The sequence below is a fragment of the Corvus brachyrhynchos genome, unplaced genomic scaffold, assembly GCF_000691975.1.
Source record: "Corvus brachyrhynchos isolate BGI_N302 unplaced genomic scaffold, ASM69197v1 scaffold67, whole genome shotgun sequence".
NCBI classification, from domain to species: Eukaryota; Metazoa; Chordata; class Aves; order Passeriformes; family Corvidae; genus Corvus; species Corvus brachyrhynchos.
This window is the reverse complement of record NW_008239114.1, coordinates 651,959-669,639: the sequence shown is the minus strand read 5'-3', so window position 1 is coordinate 669,639 and position 17,681 is coordinate 651,959. Positions and strand designations below refer to the sequence as shown.

The 17,681-nt window shown below is 59.5% G+C and overlaps 2 protein-coding genes across 2 annotated transcripts; one reads left to right on the top strand and one right to left on the bottom strand.

Moving 5' to 3' along the window:
- Positions 1-3,885: 3,885 nt before the first annotated feature.
- Positions 3,886-11,190, top strand: ARL8A (ADP ribosylation factor like GTPase 8A). Its single transcript, XM_017739848.1, has 6 exons — positions 3,886-4,054; positions 4,991-5,064; positions 7,291-7,384; positions 8,559-8,626; positions 9,314-9,384; positions 9,508-11,190. Exons 1-6 carry the CDS (start codon positions 3,995-3,997, stop codon positions 9,555-9,557), a joined length of 417 nt encoding a protein of 138 aa, XP_017595337.1. The 5' UTR covers positions 3,886-3,994; the 3' UTR covers positions 9,558-11,190.
- Positions 11,191-12,894: 1,704 nt separating this feature from the next.
- On the bottom strand, positions 12,895-17,679 carry GPR37L1 (G protein-coupled receptor 37 like 1; the record flags this gene model as incomplete). Its single annotated transcript, XM_017739804.1, has 2 exons — positions 12,895-14,191; positions 17,329-17,679. Coding segments are annotated over 2 exons (1,164 nt in total), but the record flags the coding sequence as incomplete, so codon positions are not given.
- Positions 17,680-17,681: the final 2 nt, after the last annotated feature.

The following is a 17,681-nucleotide window of genomic DNA, read 5'->3' as shown; positions in this document are numbered from 1 at the left end:
CCCAGGGTTTGCTGGGGAGGTAGAGGAGAGAGAGGTGCTGAGGAAGTAGTAGGGAGATGTTGTTCTGATGCATTTGGACCGGTCTGTCTTGACACCCACCTCTGGATGTGCCCCTTGTGTGGGGTCTGGCAGGGCCAGGGTGGGTGGGAGGTGGCCGTGGGCTCTCATGCTGCTTCACGGTCCTTCTGCCTCCAGATGCAGCCCCTGGGCCCTCCACAGGTGTGTCTTTGCACCTTAGCTTCATAATGCAGAAGGTGGTAGGTTTTCTGGGGGGTTTCTCGGTATTTCTGGAAGAGGAGGATAATCTGGCTGGGGCATGGTTTTGTGTTGCTGCTGCAAGCTCTGTCAACATGAGCCAAGAAAAATGGACAGTGTGGCTTTCCTGAGACAGGATCATAGAGTGATTTGGGTTGGAAGGGACCTTTAAAGATGACCTTGTCCAACACTCCTACCATTGGCAGGCACATACAGGGACACCTTTCACTAGACTGGTTTGCTCCAAGACCCATCCAATCTGACCTTGAACATTTCCACGGATGGGGCAGCCACAGCTTCTCCGGGCAACCTGTGCCAGGGCCTCACCTCTCACATCATAAAAAGTTTCTTTCTTCTATCTTTTATATCTAAGTTTCCCTCCGTGTTAGAGCTTGGACAGGGTATGGCAGGAGATGCCTGCAGGAGTGCCAGTTGTGGGGATGGTCCAGGCAGTGGTGGGAGACACCCAACCCGAGGTGCTCTGGGCTCCTGCCTCTGTCCCACAGAGGGCCATGCTTTGGTGGAGACACAACTGCATGGCCCAGCACTGCCATCTCTGCCCTCTGGGGAACAGGGCTGCAGAAGAGCCAGCAGTGATTTATCCAGAGCAGGTCGCATCAGTTCAATGTCATCCGGTGAGGAGCAGGGCCTGGCCACCTCAGCCCTGCATGCTGCTCACCAGAGCTGGGGGAGGCTGAGGTGGCTTCTCTGCATGTGCCAGCAAGCCGAGGTCCTGGGCCCGTCTGAGCAAGGGATGATGGCTGAACTGGCAGGTGGTGTGGAATCCTTGTGCATGTGTCAGGGGATGGGGCTCAGCGTGAGCTGGGGACACTGCCTGCCCTGGCAAAAGCTGAATTCTGGCCACTTCTGCCAGTAACCCAACTGGAAAGTGTTGGGGCTGGGTGGAAAGGTCACTTGCCTTCCGGGCAGGGCCTTGGGCAGAGCAGTGAGTGACCCTGGCAAAAGCAGTGATGAGCTCGAGTCTGTAAAGACCTGATCTACCATTTGTAGCCACAAAATCCATCTTGCCTGCAACGATTTTTGTGCTTCCCAGTGCAATCCCATTCTTAAGCAATTGGTGTGGCTTGGCATCATCTTCAGAGTCAGCATGGATGCTATGTTCATTACATAACAAAAATTTGGGGGAAGAATGTGTCCCGTGAAGGTTTTGCTTGTCTCCATCAGGGTGCTCACTGCTTTCCTGGCAGTGGACCTGTGGATGGCTGAACCCTGCAGGGAGTTGAAAATGTGTTGAAGGCACCAGGGGTGGTTGGAGAGGGAAGAGGGACCATCGTGTTTCCACCACTGAGAGTTGTGTTCAGAGAGAAGCTGATGCAGGAGGAGCTGATGGAGGAGGAGCACGTGCAAGATGCTTCTGTGGGTGCTGGGACAGCAGGGAGCACGTGTGAGCCATCCTGGACCACAAGGCCTTGCACTCCCAGCTTGGCCTGTTTTGGACAGCTCAAGTGGTTTTGTTTCGGCCCCTTGGCTGTGGGCAGCCTGGAGGCAGGTGCTGCAGGGAGAGGGGTTTGGGGCAGGGAGCAAGGCTGTGGTCACTCACACAGACATGCTCTCTCCCACCCATGGAGGAAAGAAGAGGTGACTCCTGGCTCCTGCAGCCCACCCCTTCCTGGAAGAAGCTTCTATCACACCAGAACCATATCTTGTGTGGCTTTTGCACAGCCAGCAGATCGCGTGGTGTGGTCTGGGATCCCTGAGGGAGGTGCCTGCAGCTTCCAAGAAGCTCTTCAGCAGTTGCTCTCTGTGCCCACTGATCAAAGCCTGAGAATTTCTTAGTTTCATAAAGCTCAGTTGTGTGTTGAACCTCAGTCCATAGGAGACATCCCCTGTGGATCCCTGCCTGCTTCCCCTCCACTCCCCGTGCCCTTACCCACAGTCCTTTCCGGGTGCAGCGGGGCCTGAACACCCCTTGGCTGCTGGGTTTTACTGCTGAATGCAAAAGGGATATGAAAAAGGGAAGCAGTGTGTACTGCAGAGCGTTTGGAAGAGGTCAGGAAAACCCTGGTGACTTGCTGATGTGGTGCATCCGGAGGAGCCACAGGCTCAACCAGGCACAAAAATCTGCTTATGAGAAAATAGCATGAACTGACTTCCTGTTTTGAAGTTTGTGTTAACTAACAGAAAAGCCCTCAAGAAACTGAGGTTTTAAGGTAGTAAGGACCTGCTAGGATGAGTTTGGCCATGGTTGGTGGTTCCTGCAAGTTTCTGGCATTGATGGCCAAATTCCCCGCAGCTGCATTATCCTGGCTATCAAACAGTCTTCCCTACTGGCTCCTCAGCATTCCCCAGGATGCATTTACAGGCCATAAGCCTGATGTGAGTCCCAGGGAAGCTGCTGGAGGCAGTGGCTGAGGGGCTTTGCCAGCTCCTGTCCTGCCCCAGCGATGCCACATCACTGCTGGGACTGCCCCTACCATCCCTGCTCCGCCTGGGCCCGTCCTGCAGCGCTGGAACTGGAGCAGCAAACTGGACGGTGGGGTGGGCATTAGCAGAGCCTTCGGCGTGGTGCTGGGCATGTGGGCTTGTGAGCCAGCTTCAGCAGAGGGATGGTCCCTGCTCCGACAGGCCTGACCCATCCACAGCAGCACTGGGGTGCTCGACCCCCCAGGGATCTCCTGCATCTGATGCATAAACTCAGCAGACATTGGAGCTGCATGAGAGCAGCTTCTGGGGAGGGGGGCCCTTTGTGACCCCCCACGTCACCCAGCACAGGCAGGATGCAGGACTGGGGACCAGCGCAGACAGCACTCTCTTGAAAGCAGAAGTCAGTCTGGTTTGAGCTAGACCATAAGTGATTGGAAGCATGAAACCTGCTGGTGCCCCCAGGACTTGCAACTGGAAAGGAGCTGGAGCAGGAGGTGGCTCTCTGGGTGAAAAGCCCAGCCTAAAACCCCGGGGGTCCTTGCAGGGCTGCCTCACCAGAGGTCACTGCTCAGGACGAAGGTCTCAGCCTCCTCCCACGAAGGGCTTGGGAGTCACACCTGGAAAGAGCTGGGATGGGCAAGCCCCGAGCCCACCGAGACAACAGGGTGTCCAGGGCTGAGGCTGGCAGCTCGCTGCAGGGTTGGGGACTGCACTGGGGCACCCAGGGCACCTGTGCCCATTGCAGCAGCCACGGCGTCGGCGTCGTGGTTTAGGAATGGTGGTCCCCAGTTTGGTGCTCCCGATGTTCCCGGTTGCTTCCCCTTCCCCCTCCAACTGGAAGCACAAAAGGCAAAGATCACGGGTTGAGATAAGAACAATTTACTAGAAACAGCAACGAGATAAGAAAACAGTAAGAGCAACACTACTAATAACAACAGTGTACAAAGAGAGGGTGATTTACATGCAAAATGCTCACCAAGCCCGGGACAATGAAACAATGGCTTCCCTCCACCCACCAGGCTTTTTCCCAACTGGAAAAGAACTCAGTCCCTTTTCCCTGGCCATGGCAATGATGTCAGGTGGTACTGAATAACACAGTGTCTTGGCCACATCCCGTCCCTCTGGGCGGAACCAGGACGCACAGCATTCCTGGTGGCACCGTGCCTCCTGGGCTCTGCGTCCTGGCGTGGACCTGCAGGAGGGTTGCGCTGTGCCCACGGCAGGGCTGGCAGAGCCTTTGGGGTTATCCCAGGCTGTCAGCCTTGCTGCCCTGCCAGGGCAGGCTGGCCCCGTTCCTCTGCCTCCTAACGCTGTTTCACCTTGTTCCTTGCAGTCAGGACAGTTCAACGAAGACATGATCCCGACAGTGGGCTTCAACATGAGGAAGATCACCAAAGGGAATGTTACCATAAAGGTGAGATGCAGTTGTTACTGCTGGTGAGGGCTCTTGGGATGGAAGGTGGAGGTGAGGAAGATTGGTGGCTGTTCTGCTGGAGGTGGAAGAATTCCAGGCACCCCAGATGCAGCTCATAGAATAGAAGCACAGCATCATTAAGGCTGGATAATCGCTTTAAGATCGAGTCTAAATGTTCCCCCAGGAGTGCCATGTTCACCACTAAACCATGTCTCCAAGTGCCACATCCACATTTTGTTAACATTTCCAGGGATTGTGATTCCACCATCTGGAAGGGAAAGATTTGCCCTGTTAGGGTCCTGCAGGTACCCACCAGGGGAGGTGGTGGGGAGGGGTGTAGGAGATCCAGACTTGGGCAATAAGAGCCAGTTCAGGCTGCAAAGCTGGAGGTTTCTTATGTCTCTGGGACTTACGGATGTGGTCACGCTGCTGAGGGTGGTAGTGCTGGGAAAAACAGGTCGTGGCTTGCAGTGGTGGCCTCTGCCTTGGGAGCAAAGGAAAAGGAGGGTTCTACCTCTTCTGGATCTTTCAAGGGCCTGGGGTTGTACTGGGAAATAGCTGTTGGACAGACTTGAAAAGCTGGCTGGGGATCTGTGGCTGCTGCAGGAACACTTTTGAGAGTGTGCCGAATGTTCTGAAATGGGAAATGTCTCAGGGCAGTGCCAGGAGATGTGATGGGCATGGGGAGGAGCAGCCAGCTTGGGCCAGAGGGTCCCTCCATGCCAGCAGAGGCACATTACAGGGGGATTCAGCATCCTCCAGCTGCCCCTCCTGAGGTTTCTCCCTTCTTCATCAAGTCAGGAGCCTCCTCCTGAAATTTGAGCTGAAGAGGAGGAGATGGGGGTGGGTTTGGTGCGTCGAAAAAATGCTCCGGGTGGCCACATGGGGGAGGAAAGATTTTACTGTGGGGGTAACGCTGCCGTCTCCCTGTCACAGCTCTGGGACATCGGGGGGCAGCCACGGTTCCGCAGCATGTGGGAGCGATACTGCCGTGGAGTGAGTGCCATCGTGTGAGTATCCCCAGGGCCCTGCTCTCACCCACGTGCTGATGCTGAGCCTTGCTGCTGGCTGGGGGCATCATCCCACCCCGGGGTGCTGGGGGGACAGGGGAGCTGCGGTGCCTTTGCTGCCAGAGCCAGACACCTGTGCCAAGGGGTGGAATCACTGAATCATCCCGGAATCGTTAAGGGTGGAAAAGGCCTCGAAGATCATTCGGTCCAACCGTTAGCCCAACACCACCATATTCACCACTAGACCATGTCCCCAGGTGGTTTTTGAACACCTCCAGGGATGGTGACTCCACCACTGCCCTGGGCAGCCTTTGCCAGGGCCTAACCACCCTTTCAGAGAAGAAATTTTCCCCCATATCCAACCTGAACCCCGCCTGGTGCAACTTGAGGCCGTTTCCTCTGGTCCTGTAGCCTGTTCCCTGGGAGAAGAGCCTGACCCCCACCTGGCTCCACCCTCTTGTCAGGGAACTGGAGAGACTGAGAAAGTCCCCCCTGAGCCTCCTTTTTTCCGGATACTTCCCCTGGGGACTGATGTCTACATGGGCTTTGAGCAAAGGACAGCCAGGTCCCTCCAGCTGTGGCAGACCCTTCTCTTCCCTTCCAGCATCACTCAGTCCAGCTCTGTTCCTCAGATCTTGCCCTTCCAGGCTCCCATGCGTCCTGTCTGCTGGCTGCTCACTGCTGGGGCTGAGCAGAGCCCAGTGGTGGGGCTCAGCCCTTCCCAGAGGCTGGTTTCCAGGTCAGGATATTCATGTGCTGCCAGATAAATCTTGTGCTGAGAGCAGGAGTCTCAGTGCAACACCCGCTACTGAGTCAGCAAATCTGAGTGTCCCTGGGCATCCCCTGCCTGCAAACAGCACAGTAAAAGCAATCCCAGGGAGTCCAGGCTCGGGGTGAGCCTGGCAAGGCATTCTTGGGAAGCAGGTTGCCTATTCCAAAGGACAAATACTGATCCTGGGACACCATACTGGGGTTCCTTAAATCCAGTCAGAAAATGAGATTTATGGGATCTTTTCCAAGTGACTGTGCCCTGAGATTTGGAGGGCTGGTTTCTGTGCTGCCCTTCCCAACTCCAAGCCTTGGCAGGTGAGGAGGAGTGTGGTACTGCTTGTCCTGCATGCTGGGACAGTGGTGTCTGCTCCTGCCCTTGCAGATTGTAACCATGGTGGGACATGGCCTTGGACCTGCAGGAGGGTTTTTATTACACTTTTTATTACAGTGAGCTTTGCTGGAAATGACAAAATCTCTGTCTTCTCACTCCTTTTGCTGCCTCCTTCCATAATGTCATAATTTTGGCCCACGTAGTTGTCAGGAAACAAAAGGACCTGTCAGCATCCAGGTCACACTCCAGTCTGCCCTCATCACCTCGAGCTGTGTCATGTTCCTTTCCCTTTGCTCTCAGCCCTTTCCCCTGCCCAACATGCCAAGGTCTGGGGCAGTCCCTGGGGGTGTTTTTCCCTCTGGCACCTCGTTCCCATTTTCCTGTGTTAAGCACTTCATTAGTAGCTTTTTTCCTATTTTTAAGTAACTCCCCACAGCCTGATGAGCTGGTGTTTCTCACTCCTTCTCTCCCAGCTTCTTGATCTTTGAAATCAAGGCTGCTTTGATCCGTTCCTCACCCAAGTTTTGGCTTCACTGACATTCTTTGCAGGATAAAAGTTGCCCTGTAAGAATGAAATCCTTTCCCAAATCTCCTGCTCTGCTCAGAGAAGCATTGCTGGCCACCGGCTTCACATCCATGTGCTCCATGGCCCTTCCCAAGATTACCCCATCGATGGGACAAGGAGCTCCTTCCCCTTCTTGGGTCACTGTCACCTCTCCATCCTCAGCTTCTCTTGCCTTCTCTGCTTGTCCTCTATCCTGGCTGTTTACATGGGAGCTGCCATGTGCACGAGTCTCACTGGGCACATGGAGACAATGTGTGTCCTGCAGCTTCTCCTGCCTGGGCTTCCCTTGCCCAGCCTGTCCCTGCTGTCAGCAGGTTGACACCTGCAGGGACAAGGCTGGGGTGGTCCCCTACTCCCCTGGGAGACATGAGGGGTTTTTAGCTCCACAGCCATCCTTGGGAAGAGGCATCCTGGTGGAAGGATCCTGTTATCAACCCCCTGCATGTCCTGGGGCAGTGAGCTGCCATGGGAGGAGGTTTGGGGGTGGCACGGACCTCAGCACAGCACGAGGCCGTGGAGACCTGGGCACCTGTGCTCAGGATTGTCCCTTCCCTTGCAGGTACATGGTGGATGCTGCTGACCAGGAGAAGATAGAGGCCTCCAAGAACGAACTGCACAACCTGCTTGACAAGCCACAGCTCCAGGGCATCCCGGTGAGCTGGTGCCTCGGTCGGTCCCCAGGCTGGCGACTGCCAGGGCTTGCAGAGCAGATTCAGGAAGGGACATCCCATGAATCTCCTTTTCTTGGAGGCGTCGCTTCCCCGCTGCACTCCCGAGGGAGCCGGCTGGGGCAATGACGCTTTCTAGGTCAGAACTGGGCCAAGCAACAGAGAGGGAGCTTTAGGGCAGCTTTAGGGCACAGATCAGGCCCCCTGGGTGAAATCTGTCCCCTCACATGGATTTGCACCTGATTTATGGTGTGATAGGAAGGTCCCCTCTCCTGGTAGGGGAGCTGCTGGACTGTGACACGTGCAGGAGGTGGGACGTGGTGCAGTGCTGGGCACCCTGTATGTGTCAGGTGGGATGTGCACCAACCCCCCCAAATCAGCATCCTTTGAAAGGAGCTAATTGAAGATCTTGCCACGGATCCCAAATGTCCGCTGCCAGCTAAATTCAGCTCCTGACACACCACGCTGCAGTTGCAGGCCTCTGAAGGCTCTCTTCTGAGAACAAGCCTCCAGACTGAAGCAGGGGATGCTGCATCCTGTGCTGCTGCAGAGCCCCAGCACAGTCCGGGCAGCCACAGCCTCAGCACCGCCCCGTCAGGTGACAGTCACATGGCTGCTCCGGAGGGACAAACCAGCCCTGCTGGGTGGTTATTTTCCTTACACAGTCTGAGAATGCTTTTGTGGCTGTGGAGAGCCTGGAGGGAGAGATCAGTGATGGCACAAACGGCTGATCCTGGTTTGGGCTGGCTGCCTGCAGAGTGGGTTCTACCCAGCATCCACAGCTTACTCCTGCTGGGCAACGTCAGGGTTGGCCATTTCACTTGACTTTTTGCTCAGAGGCAGTGGGAGGCTCCTGGGAGACCATCCTGGATGGCACAGCAGATGCTGGTACCCTTGAGAGAGGATGTGCTGTGGGAACATCTCCACACTGGGAGTAGCGAGTGCACAGGAGATGCTGTGTACAGGCTAATTAAGGCAGTTAATTGAAGTGCCCTGCCTCCTGAGTGCTGCTGAAGGGGGTTTCTCTGTCTGGGACATCCTAGTGGGGTAGCCAGGGCTGTCCTGTGTCACAAGCAGGCTCTGCTTCTGAGTGGCAGAAGCAGGTTCCTGCCTGGTCTGGTGGCCGGGTGCTTCAGGTGTCCCCTGTCCTGCCCTGCAGGTCCTCGTCCTGGGCAACAAGCGGGACCTGCCCGGTGCCTTGGATGAGAAGGAGCTCATTGAGAAGATGTAAGTGTGCCGGTGTGACACAGTGTGAGCCCTCCCCGTTCTGCCGTGTCCCCACCAGCACCATCACCTGTCTGGGCTGGCACTGTGGTGCCTGGGGTGGGCTGGCACACATGGGTGGCTGGGGATCTCCTAGGTGACACCTTGTGGAGACAGAGAGGAGCTGGAACCACCAGTGCCAGGGCTGGGTCCCACGTGCCACATGGTGGCGTGGGGGCCCGGCCGCAGCATGGCACTGGCTGCTGGAGCTGGTCTCCCCCAGATACCGCACTGGACAGTGGCACTGGGCTCCTCCATGCTGGGGATCTGGGATGCTGCACTGGCTCACAGCATCTCCTCCCCTTCAGCCACCCCTCTGAGCCCCCCTGGCCATGGGCACCTGTGCAGCTCCCATGCTGCCAGCCCTGTGCCGCTCCCAAAACCTCCCTGCCCCGTCTGGCTGCAGGGCTGGGGGGGACCTATGGGATTTGGTGGCCAGGGTCTCCGTGGGATTGGGTCCATCCTGCCCTGTCACATAGGCCCCCCCCAGACCACCCCTGCCCCTCAGGCATGGAGCGATGGTGCCCTCCCCTGGCTCACGTGCAGCTCCTGGAGAGCCTGGGGAGCTGCTGCCCCTTCAGTGTGCTCTGTCTCCCATGGCCACCCCACACAGCTCAGAGTCTGCAGCCAGCACTTGCTCCTTTCCCACAGGAACCTCTCCGCCATCCAGGACCGAGAGATCTGTTGCTATTCCATCTCCTGCAAAGAAAAGGACAACATCGGTGAGTGCCGTGGGCTGGGGTCATGGGGGGCGTGGGGGGCAGCCCGTGCCCACGTGCTTGCCCAGGTGTGGGAGGAGGTGACAGCCAGAGGCAGAGGCTGTAAGTGTCCCCTTACCTCTGCAGACATCACCCTACAGTGGCTTATCCAGCACTCGAAGTCCAGGCGAAGCTGAGGTCCCGCGGGCCTGGCTCGGATTGGGAAGATGCCATTGTACAAGCCCACGCCCCTCTCTCCTGCTCTGTCCCTCCAGCTCTCTCTCTAGATGGGTATTTTTAGGGGACCCCAGACTCTGCTCACATTGGGGCAGAATCCTTGTTTTTATTGTAAAGAAGATGTCCGACTGCCCTCCTCTCCCCCTGTCCTCTCCTCCCCTCTCTCTCTCCCTCCATTTTGGCACTGTTCTGTTGTTGTCTGTGTATACAGTATATATATATATGTATATATATTTTAATTTTTTAATTTAAGGGATAGTGCTGTTACTGAACTGGGCCCTGTGAGCAGTAGGAAAGCTGGGGCTCCCCAAGGCCAGCCACGGGTCAGCGCTGGGAGGAGGAGGAGGGTGGTAGCAGAAGGCAGCCCTTGGGAATGGGGCTGTGCCAGCTGCAGGCGGGTCCCCTGGGGCTCCCTCTCCCCTTCTCTGGGTGTCCTGCTGCTGCCTCCAGGCAGAGACCACCCTGGGGGTGTTGGAGGTGCCCACCCTGCCCTGCCTGACTCGGGCTTCAGTGGGGGGGGAAGGGTGTGTCATTGCCACCCGCAGGCTCCTCACCCCTCCAGGGGACAGGGATTGGTCACAAGCCACTGTCGTCAGCCTCCCCCTATTGCCTCCACTTCCCCAACCCCCCCTTGGGGGCCCAGGGCCACTTGTCCCCCTGCCCCACATGGCCCCTGCTCTCCTGCCCTCTGCCCAGCCTGGCTGCTCAGGAGGGAGGATCTGGGGCACTGGTACCAGTGCTGGGGGCCCAGCAATGCCAGCAGCCCCTGGGGGAGCAGGGGGCTGGCACCTGCCTCCCACCCGTCCTGGGGCTGGCTCAACCCCGTGCAGCCTCTCAGGACAGCTGTGCTGGCTCCCCACATGCCAAGTGGCATCGCCTGTGCCCGGCTGGGACGGCTGGCTCTGCCCTGGCCAGGGACATCCCTTGGGATGCCAGAGAGGGAGGGACACATGGAGGCGCCCGGAGACACACTGAGAGCATCTGTGCACTGTCAGTGCTGCTCGCCAGACCCAGGGGGCTGTGCCCTGTGCCTGCTCCCCATGCCCTGCTCCCCATGCCCTGCTCCCTGTGCCTGCTCCCCGTGCTCTGCTCCCCACTCCCTACTCCCCGTGGCACCCCCTGCCCTGCTGCCCTGGCTGGGCCGCACAGGAGCCGTGGGGCAGGGGGCAGCAGGGCTTGTGGGGACGACGGTCAGGTCTGTGTCTGCAGAGGGTGGAGGTCTGTGGAAGTTGTGTGGGGTGAGAAAGGCTGTGGCTGTCGGTGCCATGTCTGTGCCATTGGCTGGGGCTCTGCAGGTGCAGCCTGGGGCTCTGGCCAGGCTGTTTGGGGCCAGTTTGGGGGGACTGGGCTGGCATTGGAGGGTGGGTGTGCAGGACGAGGCAGCTGCTGGTCCCAGTGCAGGGCTGGGACACAGGGTGGGGATGGCTGGGGGGCTGCAGGGCCCCCTCTCAGCCTCTTCCCACTCAGCTCCAGCGCATCAGGCCAGGGATTTATCTTCTGTTCTTGTTTTTGGATTTGACCTCTGTTGGGAAATGATTCTTGTAACTGTACAATTTTTTTGCCTCCTAACAATAAATTAACAATTTTGCGTTGCGGGTGTGGTTGCAGTCACGTTTCTTCCTCCCCATCGTTGCCACCCATCCTTCGGGGCCCTGCCTGGAAGGGAGGTCCCCGTCCTCTGGGTGCCACTGGGCATCTGTGGGGTCATGCTCACCCGAGAGGTGCTGGAGGCACCTCTGACGGCTGCAGTTGCTTTGTTTCCTTGGCCTGGGTGCCAAGGCCAGCTCGGACACTCTGTTTGTGGTCATCCCTGCTGCTGGACCTTCCTCTGCCCCTGTCACGTCCCAAGCTGCTGTGGAACCCTGCTGGGTTTGGGGGGGCTGCAGTGCCCCCTCTCCCTGCTCCCTCCTGGGGGCTGTGCCCGCTGCTGCTGGGGTCCCCCTGCCCTGTGTCCTTTGGAGGTGGCCCCATGTCCTCGGGAGGGTGTGGCCATTGCTGCTGGGCTCCCACCGCCCCGTGGCCCGGGGGGGGCCCCCTGCCCTGCGCTTGTCAGGCGCCCGGGCAGCAGGGTGGGAGCAGGGCCGGGGTTCAGCGCAGCCCCGGGGTGCTGTGCCTGCTGGGGGGGGTCCCTGTGCTGCCGCAGCCCCCGCCCCGCCCGCGCTCCCCTCCCCACGCGTGCAGCCCCGCAGCACAAGCCTGGCTTTGTTCGCCCTTGGCCCGGGCTCAGGACGGAGCGATGTGGACCAGGCGCGTGGGAGATGCCCTCCCCCACCTCCCCCACTGCCCCTCACCGGGACCCCGCTCACCCCGTGGGCGCTGGAGGTACGGCCCGGACTCTGAGCCCCCCTGCATCCCTGTGCCAAGATGAGACCCCTCTTCTCCCAAGCCGTGGGGCCCAGCACGGGGTGGGGGGGGAGGAGGATGAAAGGAAAAACCCAGTTTTGTGCTCTCGAAAGAAAACTGGGGCTTTTGTTTCCCTGGAAACGGGTCTGCGAAAGCAAAGCCCGCGCGGAGCCCGGTGGGTGTTGCGCACAAAGCCCGCAGTGAGCCCCTCGCTTTCACTGCCCGTGGCAACCGTCTCCCTCGCCCCGGCATCTCGGGGGCTGGGGCGGCTGCCAGCAGCTGGGACAAGGAGCTCTAACCGCTCCGGTGGATGGGCTGCCACGGCCAGGCTGCCCTCAGGCAGATCCGTCCCGCCTGCTCCTTGACCCGCCCTGCCCCATGCAGGGGCCGTGGCCAGGGGGTGGGTGTGCGGTTGGAAACCCTGAAGCCCTGAAAGCATCCTCCTGGGACAATGCTGTCCCTGCAGCGGGCAGGGGGATGAGGGCCAGGAGCCCTGGGGGGCAGTTTGGGTGAGGTGCACTCACCCCGAGGCTCCCTGAGGGGTGCTGGGGGTGGTGGTCCCACATCTTCCCCCAGCACTGTGCAGCAGCACCGCGCCGTGGTGCACAGCACACATGGGGGAACCAGCAGGCTGTGGGGCACCTCAGCCCTGGGCTGGGCTGGCTGGGCTTTACTGAGACCAGTTCAAGTCCTACAAATCACCCCAAGCCCAGCGCTTCAGAGGGCACCCTCTCACCGGCACTGCTCAGCATCACTCCAGAGGGAGGGAGCACAGGGGCTGGGGGCCTTTCCCCATCTCCCCTCACCGCTGCCCACCCTGGCACAGCTGCTTCCCTGCCCTCCTGCCCCCCAGCTGCCCATGCCCACCCCAGAGCCCCCCAGGTTTAGGGAAGAGCCATCCAAGGTGCTCATACAGGGCTCAGCCCAGCAGTGCCAGTGGCTGCAAGCACGACGTGCTCTAGGTTACTGGTTTATTGAGCTCATACAGGGCACGGCTTGAACCCGTGGGATACGGCCAGTTGGACCTTCTCCTCTTGGGGAGGGGCTGGCAGGAGGGGAGGGGGCAGGAGGAGGGCAGTTTGTGTTTGCTGTGTCCTCTGTGAGCCATCATGGCCAGCCTCTGTGGTTTCAGGTAAGACCTTCCTGGCACAACACCATCTCCAGAGCAGCAGCCCCACGGAGCCCAACCAGGCAGCCGGGACAGGAGGGTGCTGCTGTCCTCACTGACCTTTGGGCAGAGGCAAGAGGGTCACCAGTGTAGCCACGGGGACTGGGATTTCAAGCCCCACCTGCCCAGTGCTGGGTTTGAAGCCCACGGCACAGCCCCCTGATCTGTCTCTTCTGCTTGCTCCATGTCCAGACATGAGTACTAATGGCAAAACAACGTTTGGTCTTGGGAGGAGGTGGTGAAACGATCGCTACAGCTCCCCAGTGGCACTTAGCATGGGGTGCCCAGGGCCAGGAGGGGTGGGGGAGTCTCCCGGGGCTTGTCGAAGAAGATGGAGGAGGACATCTCGGTTTTGAGCTTGCTGTCGGCGCTGCCCTCGCTGGAGGTGGTGTCGGGGCCGCAGCCCTCACAGCAGCAGCAGCAGCAGTCCATGAAGGCCTGGCCCAGGGGACGACAGAGGCACAGGAGCAGAACAGGCGTCACGGAGCACTTGAAGAACAGGAAGAACTGGTTGATGAGGTTGAGCAGATCCAAGGTCTGCTTAGACATGTCAGGGGACATGTAGGCCACCACGATGTTGCAGACGTTCTCGGGGGTGGTGCAGAGCCCGTAGATGACGGTCAGCGCGATGATGGTGCAGTTCAGGTGGCTCTCGCACTGGCCGTGCTTGGTGCCCCGGCACTCGCTCTTCTTCTCGGTGCCGCGGATGCGCCGCGTCACCAGCTGGCAGCTGACGGTGAAGAGGATGGGCAGGCAGAAGTAGCAGCCGAAATACCACCACATGCGAGCATTCTGGTAGGTGAGCACCAGGGAGTAGATGGACTCGGGCAGGTTGGACGAGGGCTTCATGGTGCAAAACTCCGTCACCCCACCGGACACGGGCGACGTGTCCTGTGCCAGCTGCCAGAGCAGGATCTCTGGCACCGACAGAGTCATGGAGCCCACCCAGATGACGGCCAGCTTGGCGATGATGGACTGGCACTGCTCGATGGGCCGCGTGCTGGCCTGGGGGCTGGTGGCTGCGTGGAACCTGTCGATGCCCAGGGCACAGAGGCTGAAGGTGGTAACTCCCAGTGACGATACCTGGTGAGGGAGGAGGAAGAACAGGTGGGCCCTGCTGCAGGGACATCACAGGGGGCTGGGCTCTACCAGGCTTGGGGCAAACCCCTGGCTACCTAAGATCACAACCTCTCCTTCAAAGCTTGTAGGGAGGTCACAGCCTGTGGCTGCATCCCAGGGTTTAGAGCCACTTTTCTGTGACTCCTGAAAGGTTTTGAAAAATGTCCCCCGACCCTCAGTCCCTGCCCAGCTCCCTTTTCTGAGGAAGGGAGAAGTTTAGCTGGATGTCTGTCTGTCCATCCAGCCAAGGTGGGAACAGCAGGATTGTCCTTCAGGCTCTTCCTCTATTCTGGATGGCTCTTGCAGAGGAGAAGCAGGGGCCATCACACCCACCAGCACCTTCCCAGGGTTCCCAAGGCCTGCCTGGACAGGCCAAGTGAGTTGAAGGCACTCTTGTCCCAAATCAGCTTGGGGCAATTTCCGCTGCATTGAGAATAGCAAGAAAAACATCCCCTCTGCCAAAGGAGGAGGCCAAAGGAGGGACAGGAATCGCTGTGGCTCTGGGAGGGCTGGCCAGGCACTGGTCAGCATTCCCAGTCCCAGCCCCAGAGCTGGGAGCCAAGTCCCACAGCCCTTGGCCAAAATGATGGCAGAGTCACATGTTGGTGCCCCCAGTGCTGTGGCCATTCCTGGCTCACGAAGCCATCAAACATCACCCTGTGCTGAAAGACCTTCCCAGCTCTCAGGAAACTTCCCAGGGCTCCACGTGGTGCGTGGGGAACAGCCTGGAACACTGCCCCCCCGGTCCCCCAGCCATTTCCTTGGCCCTGGGCTGGTCACTCCAGCAGCTGATGACCAGAGCGGTGCCAGCCCTCAGCAGCACCATCGCTTATGCCCAGCAGCATCGCCCCAGACACAGAATCAGGACACCGGCCCAGCACCAGAATTCTGCACCCAGCACCACCTCCCAGCATGTCCCAGCTCCTCTGCCCAAAGCCCAGAGCCAGCCTGGGCACCCAGCACCCTGCTCTGCCCCACAGCCAGCACCCAGCACACTGGACCTGTTCCCTGGCTGGCACCTGCAGCCCTCGGCACTGCTGTGCTGCTGCCTCCTCCCCCTACAGCCTTCACAGGGTGTCTCTCTGGGCACCCTTGGTCCTGCAGAACACCCATCTCCAGTGCCCTGGCAGGGATGTAGCTGGTGGCATCAGTCAGCCCAGCACATCCCTGCACAGGGCCTGTCCCCAAGCAGCCCCTGTAACCAGCTTTGCTCCCAAAACCTGGCTCTGTGCCAGAGCACTGAGCAGCTCCAGAGGATAGATCTGCTTCTCACTGCATCCATCCAGTGGCCCGAGCCACTCACAGTCCCACCAGACACGAACCCTTGGTTCCCCTCTCATTGCTGACCCTCTGCTGGGGATTTGGCTCTGGCCTGGCTGTGGCTCCCAGCCAGGCTCCCTGCAGCTGGGTCCCAGGTGAAGCCCTGGAGCCTCTCTCTGCCCATGCCTTGGGGGGCAGGAGGGCAGTGTAGGGCTGGGTGCTGGGGGGCAGAGCAAGGGTAGCCCCACACCGGGACTGTGCTTCCCGTCTGTGGCACGCTCGTCCTTCTGCAGCACCAACATCCCACCGACCCTGTTCCCTCCTGACTCCTCTGGGACCGAGCTGTCCCAGGGCGCCCTGGTGCTGCTGAATCCCTGCACCTGGTGCTGCCACCCTCAGGGTTCTCTCACGGGGACAGGGAGCCCATGAGCAGCAGATCCTCCTCAAGACAGGGTCTGTTTTGGGGACATCTTCCCTTCCCTTCCCTTCCCTTCCCTTCCCTTCCCTTCCCTTCCCGGGACACTGAGCCAGCTTGGGCAAATTCCTGCCCCTCTCTGAATCCACCCAGATGCAGCGTTGGAGGCCTGAGGTGGAGGCCAGGGATGGGGTAAACTCTCCATTTAGTGAGAGGATGGGGTGGGACACCCGTGGAAAGGAGCAGCTCTTGCCTGCTGGGCAGGGACACAGGGGAGCAGGGGGGCTGCAGGGGGGCTGCAGGGCTCCCCCAGCAAACACCACATCCCCGTGCTGGGCTGGGCTGGGCTGCTTTGGGGCTGTGCTCAGTGGGACACCCCGGTCCACCACCCTGCACCCAGAGGACCCAGGCATTGCTGGGGCTTCTAGGGCTGTGCACAGGTGGGGACCCCGTGAGCAGCCAGGGACCCCTGCACAGCTGCAGACCCTGCACAGGGGCACCGGGGCATGCACAGGTGATGTTCTGGGGCACGCACAGGTGATGTTCTGGTGCCAGCAGGGCACACAGCAGCCGGGACCCCTGAACACTGGCGTGGGTGCTCAGGGGGAGGGGCAGGTTCTGAACCCCGTCTGGTCTGACCAAGCCTGAGAGGGTCTTCAGCGACCTGGCACTGTCTCTAAGCTCTTCCACCCTTTGATAGACGGGGTGCTGACCTCAGAGAACAGCCAGGCTTGGTCTGTCTGTCCCACCAGGGCACGGAGGGGCACAGCTGGACCCCAAGGTTCCCCTGAGGATGGGAGATGAGCACAGCAAGGGTTGGTTTCCAGCACCAGAGCAGCATCAGGCCAAATCCTGCCATCTGGGGCATTTTTGCTCGTTCTGCCATCCCCTGTCACCACAGTCCCTCTGGCCTTCTCAGTGGGTACCTGGCTCTCCCCGAGTGTGGCCAACCTGTCACACGTGGGGTTTGAGGACAAACACAGATTTCAGGTTTCCACACCTAATTCCTGGGCTGGTCCCATTCCAGTGCTGACCAGCACTGTCCACCTGCAGCCCCCTGCCCCTGGACCATCCTCAGCAGCCCCCAGTGGCCAGTTTCTGGGCCAGCACACTGCAGGGCTGAGCCCCCAGGCTTTGGGGCATCAGGCTGGGACAGGAACAGACAAATGGAGGGAGTCCCTGTGCGGGCTGGAGGAGGGTCTAATGGGCTTTTCCCAGCCCTGGCAGCATCAGTGGTGGGTGCCGAGCCTGAGCAATGGCCTGGGACCAAGGGAAGATCACTATGGGGACTGTCCCTCGACTCCTTGCTGTGCCCCACAGTCGGGTGTCTGGCCACCAGGCCACCAGGAGCAGGGACTGCCCCGGAGCAAGAGGGCAGAGAGGAGTTGAGTTCTTGATCCCTGCAGGGACCTGTGCAGCCCCTTACCTCCATGAAGGGCACGATGCGACAGGACATGTCCCCCAGCAGCCTCTTCTTGGTGATCTCGTTGAAGATGACCACAGGCAGGCAGAAGAAGAGGATGAGGAAGTCCCAGAAAGCCAGACTGGCCAGGATGGAGTTCCAGGCACTCTTCATGTAGTAGTTGTGCCACACGATGCACATCACGGACAGGTTCCCGATGATCCCCACCGTGAAGACGATGAGGGACAGGAACATGACAGCGTAGGCGCTGTAGGAGCTCTCTGTCACCGGGTACAGCGGGTTGTGGATTTGCAGCCGCTTGTCAGACACCGTGGTGAGGTTGGCTCGGGGCTCTGACCTGTCCCTGTCCGTGGGGA